The sequence below is a fragment of the Carassius auratus genome, chromosome 34 (genome assembly GCF_003368295.1).
Source record: "Carassius auratus strain Wakin chromosome 34, ASM336829v1, whole genome shotgun sequence".
Lineage (NCBI taxonomy): Eukaryota > Metazoa > Chordata > Actinopteri > Cypriniformes > Cyprinidae > Carassius > Carassius auratus.
In genome coordinates, this window is record NC_039276.1 from 1,997,747 (window position 1) to 2,023,911 (window position 26,165).

The 26,165-nt window shown below is 35.0% G+C and overlaps 1 protein-coding gene across 3 annotated transcripts in view; it reads left to right on the plus strand.

Moving 5' to 3' along the window:
- The first annotated feature begins 3,405 nt into the window (after positions 1–3,405).
- The window catches only part of LOC113052930 (RNA-binding motif, single-stranded-interacting protein 1-like), a 63,675-nt gene continuing 40,915 nt past the window's right edge, over positions 3,406–26,165 (plus strand). The window contains exon 1 of one of the 3 annotated variants that reach the window (XM_026217413.1): positions 3,406–3,620. In XM_026217413.1, coding sequence (XP_026073198.1) covers positions 3,552–3,620 — 69 coding nt within the window. In that variant the 5' untranslated portion in view covers positions 3,406–3,551. Of the gene's footprint in view, positions 3,621–11,205; positions 11,356–17,777; positions 18,104–26,165 lie in introns of those variants that run through there. The other 2 variants (XM_026217415.1, XM_026217416.1) reach the window with 2 other exon arrangements.

A 26,165-nucleotide genomic window follows, 5' to 3' on the forward strand; every position in this document is an offset into this window, starting at 1 on the left:
CTCAGAGCTCATGGCAGGTCTGAAATGTTTAATAGTATTAATAAAAATCTTTATGGAGAAAACAATTTCGATTTTATGTCTGAAACCTGCCTATTGAACTCTACTTCCATGTAACAAACACAAATAGAGTTATTTTTGTTAAAGTGAAACTTGAGAAGTGAAATTTTCCCTGCGGTCATTTCCCGGCACATGAATCTAACTGTGTCACAGATTCTTAAATCAGCTCTGTCACTGACATTGTTATATTGTCCAAAAAAGTTGCTGCTGTTTTCTAAACATCCTGGGGGTGTGGCCTATGGAGTGGGCTGACCAATGAGCTCGTACTATCACAAAGGTCACAGAGCTGATGGACAAGAGAGAAAAAAACAAGCTGAAGAATGAGAGCTCTGCAAAAAGCCATGACAACACAAAGCACAGGTCAGCAGAATGAAGGTCCTCAGAAACACATGCATTCACTGAACCATTACACTTTTAATACGTTCCTGCATTCGCTCCAAAATAAAGGGTGACTGGGATATGGTGTGCATACATGAACAGGAAGGAAATCACAAACAGTGACAGCAAATGAAGATCAAACGGAGATTTGCACTTCTCCTAAGAAAAACACCCTAGTAATATCACATCTCAACAAAGATCTCAAACTGTGATCAGATTTGCCAAAGATAGCAAAGTCTGCAATCAAAAGTCATTTTTCATTCAAATTTTTCCACTACCAACTCATATTCGAAGTTATTTTACATCGATACTGTATGACAACAGTTATCTCATCCAGGCTAATTTTGGTAGTTTTTAAAAATAATAAGAGCTGAGTTATTAGCAACTAATAAAATGCATTGAATCTTACATTTAGACGTGCTTTCATTTTTGTGATTTTGTAGATTTCCTCTGTGCTTTCTCACTTATTAAATTAAAATGAATTAAATGAAAAACTTTTAAAAACATGTTTTTTTGCTGCATTTAAGGCCTTGGAGCATGTTTTGTACCATGCTATAAAAAAGGTAATTGCAATATTTTCTTGCAATTCTGAACTTTTTCTTGAAGTTTTCAGATAAACAGTCATAGATACAAAGTCAGATTTCTGACTTTCACAATAAGTTTATATCTTGCAATTGTTTTTTTTTTTTTTACTGAATTCTGTTTACATCTTACAATAGTGTTTTTGTTTCTGTCACAGATTAAAAAATAAAAAAGTTAGTGCAACTTCTTTTCAGTTTATACCTCAATTATAACTTTTCTAGTTTTTATCTTACAATTCTGTGTCTATATCTCATAATTCATCCTTTTTAAATAAAGATTTTGAGATATAAAGTGAAAAATTCTAATTCTAATGTCAGGATTGTGTGATAGAGACACATAATTGCACAATATAAATGTGCAATTCTGAGAAAAAAGATTGCAACAAATAAATAACTTTTTCTCACAATTCTCTTTACACTGAAGTCTGAGTTTGCATCTCGCAATTGTTTTTAGTTTTTGCCACAGAATAAACAATTTCATAAAAGTAATTGTGACTTTTTTTCTCACAATTGCGAGTTTAAATCTCAGAATACAGACTTTTCTTTTTAAGATTGCAGGTTTATATCTCACAGTTCAGAATTTATAACTTGCATTTCTGACTTTTAATATTTTAGAGTTGTTTTATTTATTTATTTATTTTTTTATCCCATGGCAGAAATGGGTTTCCATATTAAACTCTACCCACCTGAACTTGTTGTTACACCAAACACTGGGCCAGGTTTTGTATTAGTATTATTAAAGATGGTCCATAAGTATATGAATGGATGAACCTTCTCTTACAATTCACAATTGATTAAATAAAAAATGAACTTACAGCAAATGAGTGTCTCATTGTAATAAATGGCTGTATGTGTTTTTCTATGATAAATGACTGTGTCACGAGGCTCCATCTGGAAGCTGGTATCAGGGCAGAGGAACCACGGCAGGACGGAAACAAAAAAACACAAGGTGACCTGAACAGGCCCTTCCCACGCCTGGATGACATTATGTTTAATTCTGTGATTACTGCACAGTCAAGAAAAACATGCAAAAGCAAGAGCTAGAGACGAGGAGCTGCTCTGAACTGGTCTGATGCATATCAAATCAGTATAATAGAAGTTTTGCACAATGTGCATCAGACAGGTTTGTGGGAGTGCCGTCTGAGACTAATTGCAAGGCAATTAAGACAATGATCACATGGAAACTTGGAAAGGGACAGATATGCATTGAAAAATTTTAATTCCAGGTATATAACACACCTAATTATATGACTATAGCTTTAGTCATCGTTTTCCCTTCTCGTTCTCTCTGTCGTCTAGATTAAGGGGATTCACTGGCTCATGGTTTTTAACAGCAGGCTTTGGTCCAACCCTTCTTCACGGGGCGCTCCGACATGCGTGATGCTTCCTGTCTCCTGAAGCTGAACAGGAAGCATCACTCACACCAACATCTGGCTGGACTCCAAACTACAGGCCTGCAGAAATGTTGTGAAAGCAGCATTTGAATCTCTGTTTGCATAGATAATTATAGCACTTATAGAGTTTCAAATCGTTCACTGGTGTTCTTAATAAAAAAGTGATTTAATGCCAAATAATGTCATATATTATTAATGCAACATTTTAATTGCTTTTTATCCTACAATTCAATGTAATTTGTTGGGCATGAATAAAGGCTTTTTATTATTATTATTATTTAATATGTTATACTTTAAATAGTTTACTTGGAGAGCTTGCATTACTTTATATTTATGTCCAAATGCACATTAACTGGCATTAAGAGTTTGTTTTATCAAGATCTAGTATTTAAAAACATGCTTGCTCAATTTAGTGAAATATTTGGCTATATGATATTGATAAGTATTTTGAAATCATTCCCTTATTGCGACCCTCTTTGCCATATCAATTTGTCTGTATTGTTTTAAATTTAGCTGAAAAGCCTATAGACTAGTCATAATTTATGACAACTTACACCCCAGATACAGTGACAATATGCCACACTAATGGTCAGAATGCATAGTCAATAAGAGAAACATATTCAAAAGTTTATTTTTTGTGTAGTTAAGTTTTTAAGGTTTGTGTATGTCAATCACAATAACATTTAGTGTAAAAAAAAAAAAAGTGACAACTTGCCCCCATCTCCTCTATTTGGCTCATTAGCGAAATGAGCAGGTACATACTGTACATTTGATGTCTTGTCTAAAAAAATGTAAAAAACAATGTCTGCAGTAATAATTCAACCTCTTAATAAGCCAAGAACATTTGTTAGTCTATTATATTTTATTTTTCACCATATACTGCAAGATTAAAAACACTGAAACATGTATGGCAGACTCTCACACGTTGCTTTAGATGCACAGTGTTATTAGTGTGTGTTGCAGACTGTTGGGCAGAGTGTGTGTGCACCGGAGGGCGGCTGCTCTGCTCCACTGCAGCTCCACCGCCCACTACACTCCAGTCCCCGCGTTTGGACGTCGACAGCAGCGCTCGGTGTTGGTTTTCTCCGCGTTTCAGGTCTGACAGAAGTGACATCCGCATCTAAATTTACCGATAATCTTCATGGGCAAGGTGTGGAGGCAGATGTACCCCCAATACACCTACTATTACCCCCCTTACCTGCAAGCCAAGGTATGAAAATCAGTTTTACCTCATGTTTGATATCGCTTTTGTGGCTCCGACTACTGTGCGTCATGTTTTATTGGATACCGTGGGCTATTTTAAAGTATCGGTCGATACTGTAGTCAGTAAGTTTAAAGCGTGCGTACTTTCGGGCGGACATTTTTAATCGTTTTTTAATCAGATATAAGCTAATCGTCGCTGCAGGGCTGGTTGAAACTCTTTGTGGCCGTCGTTTTTGGCATTATTCAATGTTTTGCTGGTTGTGAATTCCTGTGACATGACGCGCTCGCGCTGAACTCTGGTCTAGTGCGCGATGTTGCGATCGATTCTCCTGTGAACTTGTTCATTTATAACACTGGTTTAGCCACTTTTAAACCATTATTGTGTCTTTTAGTTCAAAATAATCAGTTTCATTGTGAGAAGACCGGCTGTGTAGTTTGTTTACACAGTTGGTTGTTGACGGATGTAGTGTTTTAGTGGGTGGTCAATGACCGATATAACGCCTATATATATATATATATATATATATATATATATATATATATATATATATATATATATATTAGCAGGCTGAGTGATGTCTGACATACTGATATATTATAGATAATGTTATAAAATGTTTTATTAAAAATAAATAAAATTCTTAATATCAAATGTATTAAAACCTATTCTTGTATTTACAAAAAATAAATAATAATAATATATATATATATATTTTTACAGTTTTTCCAGCAGGCTGGTTAATGGTTAACACAGGCTACTTATATATTATAGGCTAGATACGACAAATTAATCATGGCAAATTTTATAAACTGCGAGATAAAATGCTTAATATTAAATATATTGAATTAATATGACTTCTTAATATTAGTAAATAAATATTTGTAAACACAATAGTCACTCAAAATCTCTCTTTCTCTCTCTTAAATTAAAAACAAATCAAAACTGAAAATGATTTCTTTCCATTCACAAGGCTGTTGTTAGATGTTGTGGAAACTGAAACTTTCTCTAGCTACTTCAGTCAAATCATTGAGGCCGAGTCGCTGGCCGATAATCTTTTAAAGGTACAATTTGTAAGATATTTGCAGTGAAATATACAAAAACCACTAGGCTAGTGTTATATATTTTGTCCAGCTGATTACTAACAATATCTGTAATGTTTTCAACTACTTGTAAATCATGAGAAAAATTCCCATTCTAAACAGTGACATGGGGCATGATGTTAGTTCTCTTTCTTCTTAGTTTTGTGGCAGATTGCAACCATGCCCTCAGGTGCATACCGCCATCTACTGTATCGGAGTATGTAGCATGGATATGAATCTAATGACGTTAGTTACTCATTTTTACCACCTTTACTGACGTACAAACCACATGACAGCAGTGTCGTGGATGGACAAATGCGGAAGTAGCTTCGCAACATACTTCAACTAGAAAGAGATGCCGATCTCGCTTGTGTTTTACTCAACAGATGAGTTGTTTTGATTTGTATCTTTACAGAAAACGTATGCTATTATAACGATCAACAAGATTAGTATTATGAGGCATACACGCCAAACGCGGGGTATGTAATCTACTCGCGCAAATGGTTGAACTCGTCATAAAATACATGATTTATGTTTCCGTCTGATTTGATGGCTGTCAGCGGTTGGGTAGAAGACAACAAATCCCATCATCCCACGCTCCTTCGTCATCAAACCAAGCGACCGTTATTGTTTTGATAGTGCGCCCTCTATTGGCAGGTCCTACAACCTGTACCTTTAAATGGTGAAATATTAGCTGATTGGTTGGTCTTGATCTACTGTATTATTTTGGTGCTTTCTTTTTTTTATTTAGTGCAATCAGCTAAATATTTTGACATATTTTAGTGCATTTAACAGAAAACCATGCCTAGTTAGCTGTAATGTTTTCAAATACTATACTCAATTTGGAGTATATTTCCTCATGAACACCACCATCCATCAACATCTTTCATAAAAAGTTATATTGGTCGACCTGTAATTTTAATATTTTTTCCCCAAAAAATTTTAATAAGCTAAAAAAGACATGCCGTTTTCACAGTGCTGGATTTAAGTCATGGTAAAAGGCTGTTTAAAAGAACAAGGTGAGAATTGTCATGAAAGATGGGGAGCAGAGAGGAAGTTTATCAGAGACATCATCACAGATGATCAATACTGAGGAGTACATCCATTATACTGCCTGACTTTAGATATGATGCTAATTGCACATCACATTTATTGCAGTGGCTGAATATTTGATATAAATAGTTTATAGTTTGCTTTATTAAAATTGATGCAAATGAGGAAAGTTTGTCTGACTGTGATTGTCAGATGAGTATCAGATCTTGAGTGTTTTTATGCTTTAATGTTCTTGTCTCCAGCAAGGCCTCATATTTCAGTATTATCAAAGTCAATGTGTCAACACATTTTAGTCTGATCATGTGTTTCTGACGGAAACATTGAAGCCCAGACATGAGTTTATTGATCAGGAATTTATTTGATAGTAAAAAGTGCCTATTAAGTTTAAATCTGTGAAAATAAAAGCATGATGGTTTAACATTTGAAAATTAATATTTCAATTCAATGGTCATAAATTGAAATTTAAAGTAATGCAAAAATGCTTAACTTTTTATTTTAAAGTGCAATTTTGCAATAGGAGATAATAATAATAATAATAATAATAATAATAATAATAATAATAATAATAATAACAACATTAAAATGTTTTGTTAATTAATAATAATAATAATAACAATATTAAGTATAATTGTTGATTAATATTAATAATACTAATTGTGCAACCGTACAATGGAATATTTATTTTTAGTCGCATTTTAAATAACGATTTTTCAATTTTGATCAGAATTATTTTTTCCCCCAAATCATGCATCCATAGCATTAATGATGTCGTCCCATAATGACTTAGTTGCGTAGTAAATTACATTTTGATATACATTTAGTAAAGACAAACTTTATTTTTTTGGTCTCCTTTAGAATAATATTGACTGATGAATCATGTACAACAAGACCAGGAGCTTGGGGAGGTATAAATAAGATCAAATTAGATTTTTTGTGTCTTTAGTTGTACCAGTTGGCTCAAATGGAGTCAGGCAAGATATGGGTTGCACATGAGAGGCCATGAAGCTTTGGATTGTTGTATAACATGTTGACTTTACAGAAGTGTCCTGAACCTCCAAACACTGCAGTATACTTACAGTTATACAGGCCCATAAACGCTCCATCAACTCCACAATGAAGTGGACAGAATAAATAGCCCACGGTTCGAGTTCACACTATTTATCTTCCCTCATTTCTTATATTTGTAATTAGAATTTCATTTCTGATTCAGAAAGTTTCCAGTGTTTGCTATATTTAGGCACATGCCCTTGTAGGAGCTTGGAACATGTTGAGATGCTTTTGTAAGATAAGCTTTGACAAGGAAGGGAGGAACGGGCTTTTTTTTATTATTGCAGCAGCTTGATTTCTTTCAAGGCTGGAAGCCAACAGCTTTTGTCTTTATTTGAGAGGCGGAGAGGTAGAACACATTTATATGGCGCTCCACTCGACTGTTTACAGCATGACGTCCAGTTTAAGCTACAAACAAATCTTATGCATTGAATTTGAACAGATCTGAATGTGATTAACTGTTTAATTGTAGTGTCAAATGGGTCTCACATAACCTGTTGAAAACATGCTTATAATCATATTTCACACTATTATGTTTGGCATATATAGAGCATATTTTATGAGCATTAAGGTTTTTGCATTATGACATTATTTTAATGCACATTTCTTGACAAATGTGACCGTGGACCGCAAACCAGTTTTAAGTGTCATTTTTTAAAAATGCATATTTATACATCATGCAAAAGCTGAATTAATAAGCTTTCCATTGATGTATGGTTTATGAAGATCGGATGATATTAGGCCGAGATACAACTATTTGAAAATCTGGAATCTGAGGGTGCAAAATAATCAAATATTGAGAATTTAAAGACTTTAAAGTGGTCCAAATGAAGCTCTTAGCAATGCATATTACTAATCAAAAATTAAGTTTTATTATATATATGGTAGAAAATTAACAAAAAATCTTTACTTAATATAAAAAATAAAAAAGATTCAATTTCTTAAAACCTGTTGAAAATGTGTTCTCATTATATTTCACTCTATTATATTTTTCTTATAAAAATTGAACATTTTAACATTATGTATTTAAATGATGCATTATGCCATTATTTTTAAGCACATTTCTTGCCAAATTATGCTTACTATAATGCATAGCAGTCTTTTAAACTGCTTTTAATTTGTGCTGAATTAAATACAAATGATTGTTTTACAGCCATTTAAATTAACTTAGACAAATGTTGTTGTTAAACTAATTTCAGTGAATAATAGTTAAGAATAGCATATGCAACTGAAAAAAAAAAAAAAAAGATTTAAAATTCAGAAGGGTCAAAGTGTCAAAAACATCTTTACATCATATTTCACAGTATTATATTTTATTTTATAGAAAAACTAAGCATGTTTGAGGACTATTAAGGTTTTTGAATTATAATTTTTTTTTACTGTAGTGCATAGCAGTATTTATTTTTAATTTATGCTGATTTAAATAAAAGTTATTGTGTAATAGCCATTTATTGACATTTTTAGATGGCATTAAATTCAATTTATTGTCATTGAACAAATGTCAGTATAGTACAAGTGGGTTTAGAAAACTGTATGTAAATGGAAGTGTAATCTGGTAAGTGTTGCAGAATAATAAATTGTGCAATAGTGTACAATCACTAGATCTATCTACAGTCTGTGCAAAACAGTTTTAGCAAGAGTATAAATGGAAGTGCAAATATTCAGTTGCATTGTGGCACTGATATATATGGGGGAATTTGTGCTTAATTGCAATGAAAATAATGTGCAACTAATATAAAGGGTAAAATAAGCTTAATAAGAATCCGGGTATTTTTTTTTTTTTTTTTTTTTTTTTTGATGTTAAACGCAACCTGAGCATTTTTTTTTTTTTTTTTTTTTTTTTGAGATTGCAGTGTGCATTTTCTTAAGAATGCATGAAATTGGCCGAGGAATTCCGTAGCTATTTGAGAAGCAACCGAACTGTAACAAGTTATTCATGTAAAATTCCCAAGTCAAGCGAGACGTGCTGTTGCATTATCACCAGTGTTAAAAAAATGCATCGTCAATAATATGAATAACAATAAAAAATCACCAGTTTTTGATCAGTGTAGGTGGGCTGGCCGTGTCAACATGAGCCTGTGATCGAGGGGTGGGTTTTAGCACATTAACTGCCATTGGACATTACACACAGAGCCTGCAAACCAAACAAAGCCATTGTGAATGGCCTTAAAAAGCCCTATACAATGTTTACAATGAAGTCTGAAGAGTTGCCTGGCAGCAGAATGTACACAATTAACCAGCGCCGCAGCCGCCTCATTATATGCGTGCCGAGCTGAAAGAATTCCAATTGTTCTCCTATGATAGTCATTCTGGGAACTTTTTGACATGTGGAAAATGAGGGACCGGCTCACAATACTACCCACCGCGGCGGTGAAGCGCTCTGCCAAGGGCCTGTCTCACAAACACAGACGGAGAGCTGGAAAAGCCCTTCAGCTTAACTGACAAGGTCAATGAGAGCCACACATACTCGTCTGGTATTAATAGACCTGCTTTGTTAGATTGTGTATACAGGCAATTCAGTAAATGTGTAAGTAAATATGTGCAGATCGAATGGGGTAAAAATAGGTTCGCTGTGGAAAGAAGCTATTTGAAGACTGTCGGATGACGCTAAATCTATCGGCTGGTAGAGATTCTGCTTTAGCGGAAGATGTTTTTGTGTTGGGTATCAGTGGACAGGATGATTTTACACCATTCACACATGGGAATGACATGAGATAACGTGACAATGCAAAAAAATAAATAAAAAGCATTGCATCTTTCTTTATTATTGTAAAACTCAGTGCGATCACATTGTGAATTTTGCTCAATATTTGTACATATATTAAGACATATGTAATTCATTTTAACCTACTCATTATCCAAAATAAAGCTATTTAGTTTTATATATTAATTATATTTTTTCTTACTTTTTTTAACAATGTGAAGAAGCTGTTGTTGCACAAATATAATTTTTTTTTTTGTTATGTTAAGTTCCAAATAAAAAGACAAAATAATCATATATGAAGTATTTAATTCACCGTATTATCCGAGAATAAAGCTGATTAATATTAATGCATGTATGAATGTTTATATTTATTTTATTTACTTTGGATTCATCATTATGGTTTCTGAAAGCATCACAACTGATGTCACATTGTCACTGTCTTTCCCTCAGAGCAATTTACGTATACTCATTTTCTGCAGTTAATCAGTTTACATATGAATATTTCACTCGACGGTGGGATTATTAATGCTGTTATTGTCAGGTTTGGATGCAAAAAAAAAATCATCTTCTTGTCATTTTTCAATATTCACTCTGGAGAATGTCTCATGTGTTAAAATTACATGTGTGGGTTGCGGGAGCGAAGTGTTGTTTTGTGTCATGCAATTACACAAATCATATTACAGACGTGAATTTTAGAGGATCTAATTTTGCTGGATTTCTTTCAGAGCCCCAATCCAATTCCAATTTAGACAAAATCAAACACTTAAGATTGCATCCTAGCATGCACATCATCCATGTCTAAAGTGAATGCGACCAGCGTATTTGGATGAAACGAGATCATTCCAATTAAAATCCGAGAAGTTGTCTACATTGGCAAAGCTCGTCTCAGTGTTATGTGCAAAATAATTACACACATAAATTCTGAGCATTCTGATCTTCTGGTCTATTCATTTTCTCATCTTATTCTTAGCCATTCAGAGTTATATTTATTAACAATGAATTGTCTCATTTTAATATTAAAAAATAATGTCTCTCTCTCTCTATATATATATATGCATTTATATTGATAACCTGCTCTCTCTCTCTCTATATATATATCATAAAAATGTCTGCTTCTTAAGTATGTGTACTGCACAGGATACTTCATCCCACAATACAACACCCTCAACTTCTGCTTTCATTTCTAATGTAATGTGAATGAACTGGAAGTAAACAGATCCACGATTTTAACATCAATTTCCATGACTCAAGGTTTGCTTGGATTGCAAAAAGTGGAGTATTTTCCATAGAAAGCAATAACTAATAAAAATGTGTACCTTAAAGGGATAGTTTACCTCACAATTTGAATTAGAGTTGTTTTTGTTTTTATTGGGTGAAATATAACTTTAGATGCAACTTAAGTCACTTTGGATAAAAGCATCTTCCAAATGCATAAATGTAAATGGATTTTCTATACAATAGAAGATTATCAAGATTATGCATCGTGATGAGCTCATAAGACGTACAGCTGTTTGAAACATTTAGCATTGCATAATGCACTATTTTTAAAACGCAGTAGGCAGTAAAGAGTGCATACTGTGCAGTAAGTAGTAAGCTACAGTATAGTGTTGTATTCCCACCAGCCCTGCACACATCCAAACTCTCTCTGTTTCTCTTTCTCTCTCTCTCTCTCACTGACTGTCCGTGTGAAAGAGGCGTCTTCCTGTGCGACACACACACACACACACGCACACACACACATGTAAACACGCTGGTTTCGCAGTGACAAAACTCGAAGCTGTCGCTGTTAACGACTACAATGTGGCCCCCGTCTAGAAGATGGGGCCCTCGATTCGAGCCAGGCGGCAGAGGCAGGAAGGTACGTATGCTGGCATTGTTTCGACGACGCACACATTGCAACGTTTTATTTATACAGAGCAGATGTACCGAGTCTGAACAAGATAGGAAGTCACAGGCTGAAATGTTTCTCCATTACGGTGGAAGGCAGGGAGAATGTCGAGAATGTGGTCTGGGCAAGTTGCTCGCTTTAACGTGGCGCTTTAGACATTGCATCGGAGTTCAAAAGCTTCTTGTTCAGCAGTCAAAGGTGTTTGGAGGGTGCCTTAACTACAGTACAGAGATAGTCTGAGTGTGCATGGATTTATACACATGCATGTGTGCTCACATGTTGGCAGGCTGGAGTGTGATATATAGTCGCTCTGATCGCCTGTGGGGGAGGCGAACGCTTTTCTCTTCATTTGTTTTCTCTGCACATTCAGCATAGACAGCTGTACCGTGTCAAGCAGGGCTACTTTAGGGCTGATTTGTGGGCTGCTTTCCTGCAGCTTCTCGAGATTTTACTAAACATCCTTGCTCTTGTAAACCAGCGGTTCTTGACTGGTTTTGCTTCAGGACTCAGATGTTTATCTTACAATGTCAACAACAATGTCCCCAAATTGGCTTAATTCACATTTTGAATGGTATTGCAAAGGATAAATTGTATTGTACTTTACAAGTCCATCCTACCTTACATCCGGCACACTCAAGTAAAGCAAGAGACTGTATACTATATATATATAGCAAATCTCAGCTGCATGATTGTTTATATCATCACAAAATGTAACTAGATTATCACTGTGGAATTAAAATATCTAATTGCAAAAAAAAATCTATTTTTTTCTTTGCCATTCTGAGGAAAAACATGCATCTCGGAATAAAAACTCAATTGCGAACTGACATCTTGCAAATCTTTGTAAACAGACGTTGTCTGTTTTTCCTCAGAATACATTTCTATAGTCTAAAATTGTATTTTTTTTATTCCATGGTGGAAACATGTTTCCATGTATCGTCCAGCTCCCTAAATAAAGTTGGATTCATAAGTATGTTCAACTATTTCTGCATGCATACATACAGTATTTTCACGTAAAGCAATATATACTATATACTCTATGATGAAATTCAAAGTTCATATACTAAGAATTCTCCTGCTAAGAGCGTAAATGTCTAAAGTTAAATGCTAATAATAGAAAGAGTTGTTTTAGATTAATTTATGTTCAATAATTTGCATATTAGGTCAGTATTGTTGAAAGGGCATTTCTTAAAATCACTGCACGTTGTGTAGGGTTTGTGTGAACTCACTCTTACTTTCCATTACATTTACATTTATTCATTTAGCAGACGCTTTTATCCAAAGCGACTTACAGATGAAGACAGTGGAAGCATTCAAAAACAACAACAAAAGAGCAATGATATATAAGTGCTATAACAAGTCTCAGTTAGGTTAACACAGTACACCTACCATGGGATTTTAACTAATATAATAAATAAAAAGAAAACAGATAGAATAAAAAAAAAAAAAAAAATAGAGCAAGCTAGTTAGAGGTCTTTGCACATACACACACACATACATATACAATTGCATAATAAATTAAAAGATAATAGAATAAAAAAAGATTATAAAGGTAGTTAGATTTTTTAAAGAATAGAATTAGAATAGTGAGTGTTAAAGTTAGAGGGTCAAATAAAGATGGAAGAGATGTGTTTTAAGCCGATTCTTGAAGATGGCTAAGGACTCAGCTGCTCGGATTGAGTTGGGAAGTTCATTCCACCAGAAGGGAACATTTAATTTAAAAGTCCGTAAAAGTGACTTTGTGCTTCTTTGGGATGGCACAATCAAGCGACGTTCACTTACAGAACGCAAGCTTCTAGAGGCACATAAGTCTGAAGAGATTTTAAAAGATTTTACCTTCACTGAATGCAGCGTTGCTGGAAGGTAATGTTGAGTAATGCTAGTCCATCAATCAGCATGTGTTTCAAAGTTGATGTTTTTTACTCTATCAATAACGTTTCCTTTCAAGCAGGAATAAGCTTGTTGGCCAAATAGTCCCTTGAGGGATGAGACACTTGTTAATTTCCCTTAATTAATGAAATATAAACGGTTAAACTTATAAACATGTATACACACTCTCCATAAAGCCCGTTTTACAAATAATAATGCAGTCAGGAGATGGTGTGATGCAATGAGTGCTTTCCACATTTTTAAACGTTTAAAATGCATTAAAATAAATATTTTCTATCACTTTATCACTCTTGAAATGACATGTACACTAAATAATCTAACCCTCATACTTGCATAACATAGCAGTCTATTTATTTAGTGGACCAAGTTGAAGCCAGTATGTATATTAATGACAATATGGGACAAATATAATGTAATTTAGTTGCGGCAGTTGCAGCTCGCTGCCGTTAGATGTACAGTCAGACAAAATGATGTGCACAGTTATCAAAGTCGCGAGTGCATATACAGTCGTGGGAAACAATGTGTTCGGCAATTAAAGACGCGACAGCGCAACGAGTTTGTGGATGCGCGTCAATTGGAATCGCCATTGGTTCTTTTAATTGTCACATTTAACAAAAACCCACCAATCCAATCTCAACAAATTAGAATATTGTGTCATGCCATGCCTTCAATATGGTCTCTCAGTTTGGTTCACTAGGCTACACAATCATGGGGAAGACTGGTGATCTGACAGTTGTCCAGAAGACAATCATTGACTCCCTTCACAAGGAGGGTAAGCCACAAACATTCATTGCCAAAGAAGCTGACTGTTCACAGAGTGCTGTATCCAAGCATGTTAACAGAAAGTTGAGTGGAAGGAAAAAGTCTGGAAGAAAAAGATGCACAACTTCACAAGGAGGATAAGCCACAAACATTCATTGCCAAAGAAGCTGGCTGTTCACAGAGTGCTGTATCCAAGCATGTTAGCAGAAAGTTGAGTGGAAGGAAAAAGTGTGGAAGAAAAAGATACACAACCAACCGAGAGAACAGCAGCCTTATGAGGATTGTCAAGTGAAATCGATTCAGGAATTTGAGTGGGAGTGGACTGAGGCTGGGGTCAAGGCATCAAGAGCCACCACACAACTGGCTACAGTTGTCATATTCCTCTTGTTAAGCCACTCCTGAGGCGTCTTACGGAGAAGAAGAACTGGTCCATTGCCCAGTGGTCCAAAGTCCTCTTTTCAGATGAGAGCAAGTTTTGTATTTTATTTGGAAACCAAGGTCCTAGAGTCTGGAGGAAAGGTGAAGAAGCTCATATCCCAAGCTGCTTGAAGTCCAGTTTTAAGTTTCCTCAGTCTGTGATGATTTGGAGGTCAATGTCATCTGCTGGTGTTGGTCCATTGTGTTTTTTGAAAACCAAAGTCACTGCACCCGTTTACAAAGAAATCTTGGAGCACTTCATGTTTCCTTCTTTTTTAAGATGCTGATTTCATTTTCCAGCAATATTTGGCACCTGCCCACACTGCCAAAAGCACCAAAAGTTGGTTAAATGACCATGTTGTTGGTGTGCTTGACTGAATCTATGAGCTATTGTCAAGAGGAAGATGAGAAACAAGAGACCAAACAATACAGATGAGCTGAAGACCACTGTCAAAGAAACCTGGGCTTCCAGACCACTTCAGCAGTGCCACAAACTGATCACCTCCATGACACGCTGAACTGAGGCAGTAATTAAAGCAAAGGGAGCTTCTACCAAGTATTGATTACATGTACATTAAATGAACATACTTTCCAGGAGGCCAACAATTCACTAAAAATGTTTTTTTTTTTTTTTTGGTCTTATGAAGTATTCTAATTTGTTGAGATGAATTGGTGGGTTTTTGTTAAACATGAGCCTAAATCATCACAATTAAAAGAACCAAAGACTTAAACTACTTCAGTCCGTGTGCACCAAATTTATTTAATACACAAGTTTCACAATTTGTGTTGAATTACTGAAATAAATGAACTTTTCCTCGACATTATAATTTATTGAGTTGCACCTGTGTGTGTGTGTGTGTGTGTGTGTCTGTATATATATATATATATATATATATATATATATGTATATGTATATGTGTGTGTGTGTGTGTGTGTGTGTGTACAATAGCTAGCTAGATACATAGATAGATGGATAGAATTGTATTTTAAGAAACTATTTATTGTTATTATATATATTCACATTTTAAATCTAAGTAATGCTTGTCTCTTTGCTCTCTCTTCTTCTGCTCTCTGACCCTCTGCTTTTGCTGATTCATCCCTTTCTGCTATATTTGCCTGTTGAATGGCTGCCATCATTCATACAAACACGTACATGACCGAGTGAATGACCCTGAGTGTCCTTCGAGTGCAGAAAACCACATTATTGCACCTCTCTGCTTATGTAACTATTTAAAAACGCATCTGGATCACTTTGTCTATTTTGAAAATGTATGAAAACATTATAATATTAGCAGAATGCTTAAGCTAAGGTAATGAAATTGCACCCAAGACCGCATTTAATTAATCAAAAAAGTAATAAAATCAGTAATATTTTAAAACGTTATTACTATTTAAAATAGCTGCTTTCTATTTGAATATATGGTAAAATGTAATTAATTCCTGTGATAAAAGCGATAAAAATGACCTATTTCCATCTTAACTATGATGTCTAAGCAGAATCGGGGGATAGGCGAGGATTATTGATACCACAAGGTGTTTTCGGTGCTCTTAAGATCAAACTTAGATTCAAAACAGCAGAGTGAAATCAAAAACTGATGAGCTCAGGGGAAGTTATTTAAGAAGACAACAGGAAATGCATTGTTTAGGTGCGAGGACGTGCCTTACATTCATCACAGCCTCCGAGAAAGAGCAAGAGCGACGGAGAAAAGCGAGACGTGCTGTGTGCATTGAGAGAATTACATTTTTCTTTCTATTCGTGTCTAAATGGATGAGTTGCAGCAGACAGTGAAGGAAAGGCATCATCAAGTGTTTAGCATGCATGTTCCTCCTTCAGTGATGCAGCTGGTTGATGAATTTCCAGATTGAGAAGAGCTGAAATCTAGTCCAAGAAGCAGCTCAAATATAAGAGAGGCTGCATTTGTGTCACGTGTCTTGGTCACAGCGTTATTGCCAGACTTCCTCTCATCTGTTATGTCATACTTTTAATATAGTTGCTGGTGTGAGTTGAGTTTAAATAAAGTATTCATGCAGATATCAGAGTCTTGTCGTCAGTAATAGAGAAACTTCAACTTATTCATTGATTTATTTGATACAGATATGGTTTTTAGGTTGTGGACATTTAGCATTTGCTTGATTTCATGTAATTAATTAATTTATTATTATTTTTTATGTTGAGCGATTAAGCCAAATCTGGTTGAATAGAAAATTAACTCTGTAGACTAGTATTAGTAGTAGTAGTAGTAATAATAATTATAATTATATATATATATATATATATATATATATATATATATATATGCACATTCACAATTCTGTCTACTGATATTTTCTTTACATTATATTTAGTTACTATATTGCATTTTTATTGTCTATTCTCTTTATATATATATGTGTGTGTGTGTGTGTGTGTGTATAAATGTATATGTAAATGTGTTTTATTATTTTTTCTTTTAATAAAATGAAAATTATATAAAATAACATAACATACAAACACATACATACATTTCCCCCACTATTTTATTGCATTAAAATAATTAAATATATATAAAATGTAATGCCATGTAATATAATTATCTATATTACATGCCTCTAAATATTATTTAATAAATCACTTTAATTAAAATAAATGTGACAAAGCAAACAAAGCACTCCTAAAGTCATCCGTGTCTACTTGTCATGAAAATTCTGTCACATTGCAAATAATCTTTAATGGTCCTACAATATGCTTCATTTAATTCATGCAAAATATAATTCCTGGTTTCTCCATTCTCTTTACAAGGTTGAGCGTGACCTGAACATGTTTTCGTGAATTTTACCCTAACTACACAGCCAGCTCTTCCACCCGTAGAGGAGTGTCAGTTTACATACCAGCTCTTCCTGCAGTTAGATAACACCGACAAGCTATTAGTGGCCCTTTTTTAGAATATATCTATATTTAATTTCCATTGATTTTCATGCTGTTTACCTACATTTTGGGTTCTTGTTCTAAACACAGTGTTAAATCAGTCCATATAGCACATATGAAATTGTAAAACCACAAAACCTAATGGCCTCACTCAGGAATGTGAAGTATGCGGGGCAAAGGAAACCAAGAGCAGCCAAAGGGGGGATTGATTTAATGTCATATCCTCTCGTTTTAAAACTAGAGCGTTGTGCATGCTACAGTGGATGTAAATGCATTCATGCATGCTTAGCATGCAATATGCATTAGTATCTGAGTGAAGAGTCTGTTTTGTGATGTGTTTAAGTGTTGCTTGTGTGCACGTCCCCCCTCTAAACCGAGCACAGTGGCTTCTTCCATAGTGGGAGGTGTAGTTCTTTGGAGAAGTCACCGCAGATCAATGAACTGAGCGAAACAGACGGGCTGGTCAAGCCGACTATAGCAAGCGTCCGTGGGATATAAGCTGCTCACGCTATTATTTCTTCCCTTGTCTTAAAGATACGTCAAAGTGAGACTCTATGACAGCACTGCTCCGTCTCTATGGTTTATAGAGCCACTGATACAACTTTACCCTCCTGGATACACGAGAACGTACGCAATAGAAACCTTTGGTAGAAATTTATTCATCCTTCAGTGGATGTTCGTTTGTTAAGGATGATTTTTGCAAATTCTGGACACACGTTGAGGACGTCGCATAATCGTAAACAGGTAAAACCTTCTCTGACTTTAATTGTGGGCCTCATGGTTATTTGTTGTCTAAAGTTGGGTTTTAAAGTCATCATTTGAAATGATCCGGGCTAATGTGTTTGTGGAAACTGCTATTGACACTTTTATTGTCATTTGTTCCAGTGATGATTGATGGATGAAAGACTACTAGTGTCTAAAAGCAGTACTTCCATGAAACGAAATCCATAAAGAAAAGCTGTCATTGGTTCCCTTCCAATCAGATGCTCCCCTCCGATGGGTGTGTTTGTTGTGCTAGTGTTTAGTTTGATTGTGTTATGGCACCGGATCTCATTCACAATTTTATCACACCTTTCCCCTCTCCCAGTTAAACCCCTCCCACCAGTTTAAAAATAGGCCTCTATTTGAGCAAGTTTTTATGTGTTTTTCATGCACATCGATGTATCTTGCACTGATGGGAATCTACATTCACAGCCCTGCCTGTCTGTTCTTTTGATGGACTGTTTGGTTTCGCTGGTTAATCTGCTTTATCGTCCTGTAAAGGTCAAAAGTCACCGTGCTGAACTGATGCACGAATGACACTCTTCATTAAATCCTTCATGTGCACTTTTAGACTTGAGCATGTCCATGCCATATTTCAGCCTTATTTTGCATTAAGAAATTTGAATGAGAATGTACAATATAGAAACAGAAGAGATCATTCATCCATCGGTTGTTATGGATTATTTGTCCAAATTCCGTCAGTGAGAACGTTGCATAATTGAAAACAGGTAAAAATCTTATTGTGGTTCCCATGGATATTTGTGCATTATAAAGTCTAATGCAGAAAACGTGTAACATTATTGAACATCTGTCTATTATTTTTAGATTTTGCATATAGAAAATGAAATTTTTTTATGATAAGAGCGTACAATATGGAAACATTTGCTGGATATGTATTTATCCATTGGTTTTTGTGGATGATTTTTGCCAATACTAGCCACACTGTGAGGAGAAGAGGTGAAAATAATATTTAACTTTAACTGTTTTCCTCGTGGTTATTTCCAATAATGCAGACTTTTGAGTGAAACCTCTAAAAGAACAAGTCCAAGTCAAATTTCAGCCTTATTTTTTTTATTCTTTATTCTAAATTTTAATAATGGAAATTTACAAAATAGAAGCATTTGGGGAATGTAGTCATCCATTGGTTGTTGTGGATATTGTTTAGCAAATTCTTCTACACAGTGAGGATGTTGCATAATTGAAAACAGGGAAAAATCTTATATTATAAAGCCTTTTGGATGAAACCTATAAAATAATATGCAAGTCAAATTTCAGCCTTATTTATAGAGTTTGCATAACGAAAATGACAAATTGTAATGATAAGAACATGCAAGATATAATACATTTCAATGTTTCTAATTTATATATCCTTTGGATGTTAAAAATATTTTTTGTGAATCCTGGCCACACGGTGAGAATGTTGCATAGTCATAAACAGGTAAAACAAAATCTTGTTTGACTTTAATCGTGGCCCTCATGCTCTTTAAATTGCAGTTATAAAGTCTTTTGGGTGAAACCAACATGTCCAAATCATATTTCGGTCTTATTTTTAGGTTATGCATAAAGAAAATGCAAATGTCTATGATGAGAATGTACAAGATTGAAACATTTATCCATCCATTGTTTGTTAAAGATAATTTTTTTTTGCAAATTCTGGACACACATTGAAGTTTATGCATAATGGTAAATGGGTAAAAATCATATTTTGACTTTGATTGAGGCTCTCATGGTTGTATGTTAGTTTTTTGGGTGAAACCTGAAAGCGAACATGTCAGTCATACTTCAGCCATATTTTTAGTTTTTGCATAAAGAAAATAACATATTTTCATGACATTACACACATTTCCCTTTCAAATTGTATTCACTTAAATGCCAAAAGGCTATGATATTTACTTATGCTGTATTTGTTGTATCTAATTTACATTGAAACATTAACATATATCTCAGTAACAACACACAATAATAATAGGAATGATAAAGAAGCTGAAAAGTAGCGTCTGCATTACAATAATGAGGATTTATGCTACTGGTGTGTTTAATTTTAATGAAAATAAAATGCGAATGACATGCTCACAGTGCGTCGCCTAATGATGAAATTTGATTTATCAGCAGATTGACTTCTTGTTAAAAGAGGAAGAGGAAGGGCTTGGTAGTCACTCGAGGATTATGCATATTTTCATAGGCTGTTTAGCAGCAGAGCCGCATCTCTCACAGGGTTAGGGCGGTTACTGGAAGTTCAGTGTATTTCCAGCGCGGATATGATGGGCTGGCTAGGTCTGCGCTGCTCTGATAAGAAGCCAGTCTCTCCCCGCCAAGCTGAATAGTCAAACAGATGTGAGATACAAACAGGCTTTGAGTTCCTAAGAAAAGCCTGTTCCACTCTGGGAATGTGTGGGTTTCAGTCGGGGCAGGGGACCTTCGAGGGGAAACACTGGCTTCTCGTTCCTCAAAGATGTTCTTTGTCCACTTGCAGGCCGAGTTCGTGCCTCATTTCCTGTTTGCACGGCTGTTTCTCCAGTGCAAAGATCAGATGAGCTGTCTTGTTTTGTTTTTGAGGTCTGTCCTGATGCTGAAAAACAGACTTGGTGTTTTCTTGGGAAGTGCACGGATATTTATTTGAAGTAAATAGAAATGCGACACAGCTTTCAGTCTGATATAGGAAAATTCACCAAAATAATCTACTTTACTACTTTACGTGTCATGAACTGCAGTTTAGGATGTCCAAACATGATGCTGTTTAAACCATTCACTTTGTGAGCGTTTAAAAAGATTAGCACGCTTCAAGGACTTCCCTCTTGACCAGAAACGTGACTAACTGTGCCATTTTCCAGCGTGTCCTCTCAGAACGCTTGACTAATAGCATAAAGTCATTGTGCTTTACAGGAAGACAAGTTTATTTTAATCTAAAATAGAAACCAGGGGCATTTTCTCAGAGATCAGGGAGGCAGTGACTTCTCCGAAAAAATTATAGGATGAGAACACAATCTCCAAAATGAAGGAGGGAAATCATCATTACACAATCAACAAGCACCCAGTACTATGCATTTTCTAACGTTTATATTAACATGCTAGTTATTACAAAAATGTCATTATTAATCATGTTTGACTGAAGTTCGTCAAGCATTTATTTTAACTGCTTTAAAAATTTGCAATAGCCTACAAAAACAAAGCAAAAACAGTATTTCAAAAGTTGTTTTAATTACTCGTTTTTCACTATCTAGTAGTGACACCAAATAAATCATCTCTCTTGCCTTCCTTTAGCTGGTTACGTTCACATTATTAATGTGAGCTAATGCATTTAGTATGGTGTGAATGGAGGCTAAAAGTTACAGCTTTATATTGTTTTATTGTATTAAATTCTTCTGAAGCAATTTAAGAAATGCTTTCAAACTTGAGTTCAACTTGATTAACTTTTATCCTAGCAAACAGGGAATTTCTTCAGAACGTTCTGGCAACGTTCTCTCAAAGTTATGAAGAAACGCTCTTCAGTAACGTCTCAAAATGTTACCACAAGAATCTTCTTGATACATCTTTTTGTTTCCCTGAACCTTCTAGTTTTAGTATTTTAAAATGTTACAATATTTTTTCAGAACATTCCAAGAACATTCAAAAGTAACATTAGCAAAATGATACAATTGAATGTTCCTTTAACACATTCACATAAACCCAGAAGAAATATTTTTTAAATGTAAAAACATTTGAGAAATGGCTTTCAGAAACAGCTGGGATGTGACTTAATTATGTATTAAAATGCATAATATTGGTTGTTTGCTGAATTAAGTATTTGTTCCTTATGCCTTTAAACCAGAAACCATGTAATAACAATACTTTGCTGTCTAATTTCAGAAGCCTCATAGAAAGCGCTTTTATCACCCTGTTAAATGTTTAGTATAAGCAGTGTTGGAGCAATCCATATCGAGGCAGATTTAGATTTGCTTTTGACCTTTAATAATCCACCGCCGCCTTTTTAAAGTCGAGCTTGTCTTATTTATCCAGTCTTGTGATCACTTCTTTACGCAGCTGCATTAGACAATAGCAGAAAGAGCAGCCAAAGGCTTGCCAGGCCATTTCAATAGGACATTGACCCATAAATGCTGTCTTTGTTATGTAGACCTTCAATGAAATGATATTTTGTTCAGCACTACTGGATTTCCTGGAGCGCAGGTCTGTGGTTTTCAGCACTTGCCAATCTTGGTCATTTTCATTGCTGTCTCTGCTTTTGTGTGGGAATAAAAGGGAGAGTTCAGCCTAAAATTAAAAGTAGTCTTCATTTGCTCACATTAAACCTGTAAACAGGAGAATGTCCAAGCTTCTGTTTTCCATATTCGTGAAAATGGATTGTGATTTTTATATCGTCACGCTCCAAAAAACCTGCAAACAGTAGCTTATATGATGGTGAGAAATATTACATTTCAGTCTACTCTTCACACAGAGCTGTCACATGGCTTCAGAAAACAAGAAATGTTGCACATAAATCATATGAATTACTTTTAGCATGTAAGAAAGACAATAACACCGAGTCCAAGGAGGTTGGAGGTGTGTAAATTATAATAATATTGTCATTTGCAGTGAATTGTTCTTTTAATTGTGAGTCGATGTAAACAGCAATGCTTAGTGAAAGCATAATATAAAATAATATTCATCTAAACAAACCCTTGGCACTATTCCCAATATTTAATTTAATGTATACGCCTCATATGCATTACAAACCATGTTAATATGCTATTATATGAGTGTTGAACTCGATTTAGAGTCCTTTGCTCTCAAATGAAATCTTGCATTTGCATAAAAATTGCATAATGTGGAACATTTAAAAAAAAAAAAAACTGGTCTCAAATGATTTTCCTCTGCTAAGCCAAGCCATGTTACATGTTTATGTCTTTAGAAACTTGCGCATACACTTTATTTTGAATCAGAATGATATCTATATCACATAATTCATGCAAAGATTGTTGCATACAATACATCAAATATTACCTCAATTTATTAAATTAGTTAAATAGATTTCAGGACTTCGGACGAAGACAGAAGTGGAAGATCAATGCCTTTTCCCAGTACTTATATCACTGTAAAAATGATTTTTCAAAGTCTCCACAGATTATTGGAACTTTAAATATACCACTTCAGTCTTTCTAATTTTCAGTGTGCCATTTCTTTCTAATTATTTGTGGAAATTTACTAGCAATTTGTGATAACTGCTCCAAAGTAAATCCAAAACCAAATTCTGTGAATAAAAAACAGACTTCAGCTTAGATCCTTTATAAAGGTGTTTTGGCTCTTGGTTGATGGAAAGATGATGAGTTAATGTGACATGAAATAATATCATGTTAAACTAGATAAAAAAGTTTGTCAAGACAAACTTTAAGTTGGCTTGAGAAAGCCTGACCAGAAAGTTAGAAAAGTTTAGAAAGTTAGAAAAGTTAGAAAATGTGAAAAGTTTAAAAAGTTTTTAAAGTTTAAGAAGTTTAAAAAAGACAGTAATTAACATATTGCTAGCATTACAAGCAAGTGACTACCATGTCATTAGCATGATTAGCAAAGTTGCTAGCATGTTGCTAGCATGATTATCAAGTGACTAACATGTTGCTAGCATGATTAGCATGTTGCTAGCTTGTCGCTAGCATTATTTGCAAGTGACTAGCCATGTCGCTAGCACGATTAGCAAGTTACTAGCATGTCGCTAGCATGTTGTTAGCATGATTAACATGTTTCAAGCATGACTAGCATGCGACTAGCATGTTAGTTGCTAGCATGTTTCTAGCATGATTAGCATGTTGCTAGCATGATTTTAGCATGATTAGCATGTTGTAAGGATAGATGGATAGATAGATATATAAGAATATTAGATAAATAGATAGATAGATAGATAGATAGATAGATAAGAAATATTAGATAGATAGATAGATAGATAGATAGATAGATAGATAGATAGATAGATAGATAGATAGATAGATAGATTAGATGAGTTTGAATGAGTTTAAATTGATTAGCATCGAAGCTTGATTGAGTCTAAAGGGATTTGGAGCTTGGGTCATCTATGGGATTTTTATGATTTTTAATCTTCATTTTTATGAAAATCATCAGTCCAATCAGTTAGAAAAGATATAGCACACCCGGTGGGTATAGGCTGAAGAGCTGGGCTGAGTTTGGAGTCTGTAGAGTTAACGCTCTAGGAGGAGTAGCAGTTGCAAAATTTTGGGTCAGAAGAAGAAGAAGAAGAAGAAGTTTAAATAGGATTTCAGTAGGATAACAAATGGATTGTATTTTCACAATTAAGTTTCTGTTAGTTTCATGTTGGATCAGAAGTTGCGTAAAAAGCAGGATGGGAACACAGGGGGACAGTTTTCCTCTCTCTGGATCTCGTTCAGTGAACTGTCACTGCTGCATTCCAGAGATTCCGAACGCTTCCTCTTTCTTGTTACTTCCACAAAAAAGAGAGCGGGATAATCACAGTTGAACTGCGAGGGCACTTGAGCAGGAAGACCTCCGAAGCTCAGAACATCTGTGTCCATACAAACAGGACGGAAGTGATGTCTTTACCACACAAGAACTCCTTTATAGTGCGAAGAATGAAGCATTGCCGTTCAGACATTCCCAATCATTTTCACTGCCGTTGGCCTCGCATTCTGGATTGAATCTGTTCTGGTTAAACGAAAGTTTGGAATGGATCTGCGTGACATTTACTTGATGTTTGTTGCAGTGGAGCGTCTTTTATTTGAGACTCTTTCATACCTGATAAAGCTTGAGTATTTTGTGTTGACTTTTGTTTTGGATAGTTCATATTCCTTCCATTTTGCTCTCAGAAAATACTGGATTAAACGTGTACAAAACATACACGATAAATCGCAGTTTCACCACTGTTATGACCAGAAAAACTTTATTGCATTCGTGAGAAATCGATCCAAAGTTCCAGTTTTCACTGTACAATCAATGACTTAACTATTTTATGCCTGATAAAGCTTGAGTATTTTATGTAGTTGACTTTTGTTTTACTTCGTTCATGCTCCTTCACTTTTGCTAAGTTTTGCATGTGTTCAGAGCATGCATGATAAACCACAACAATTTCACTATTATTATGAGCAAAAATAGCTTTATTGCATGCGTGAGAAATCAATAAAACTTTCAGGTTTTCACTGTACAAAGATTTATCAGTCTCTTTTATTTTTGAGTTCTTCGTGTTGTAGGCTTTTGTTTTAATAAAAAATATCTTGATTTCATCCGTGAGAAGCAAAAAATGCAAATGTATAAAAGTATATAACGTCCTGTTTGTGTTATTTGCTTTAGATTGTGGTGAAACACTTTAATTGGAGCATCAAGTTGTTTTCTTAAAGTAAAATGTAATATTAGAATCCATGGAGTTGCATTGACATTGACATCGCAGGTTTTAATTTCTATTTCCAAATTGGTTCAGACTTTTTGTTCAGAGTGTATTTTTCTCAGCAAATCAGTTTAAAATGTGCATATGTATAAAATATAGATCCAAAGATGACGTGTGAAGAATCTCTGATTCATTGGATGAGTGTTTCATGAGAGAATAAATTTGAAAGGTTTTACCTTAAAATGAAAATTACGAAACACACGGGTCCTTGAGGAAAAATCGTTTCCCGTGAGAAGTGGGACTTTGTGAAATTGTAAGTCTCTAGCTCACACGGTGTAGCAGGGCGGACGTTTTGAATGTTGCAAATTCAACCCAAATTATAATGAGTTTTTACCACAGGAATAGCAATTCCTGATGATCCTCTTGAAGTTGTTGCAGACCTACCTAGAAATTAAATTCTACAGAACAAGAAGGATTCACCTGCATTGAGAGAAAACTAAAAGCTTTGGGTCTGTTGCTTATCAAGCTCGTCCAAACCTTCAACAAAAGTGTTCAGCGCGTAGAAACGTTCAGTGCCGCATTCGCTTCCTTTAGATTCCCGAAGCGTCTTCTCCATCAGCCGTGCTCCGAGGTCAGGGCTTCTGGCCCCTGAGGAGCCTCTTTATGCTGACAACTGCTTTCTGAAGAAGGAGAGACTGCACTGCAGATATGGATCACAGCGCTGCC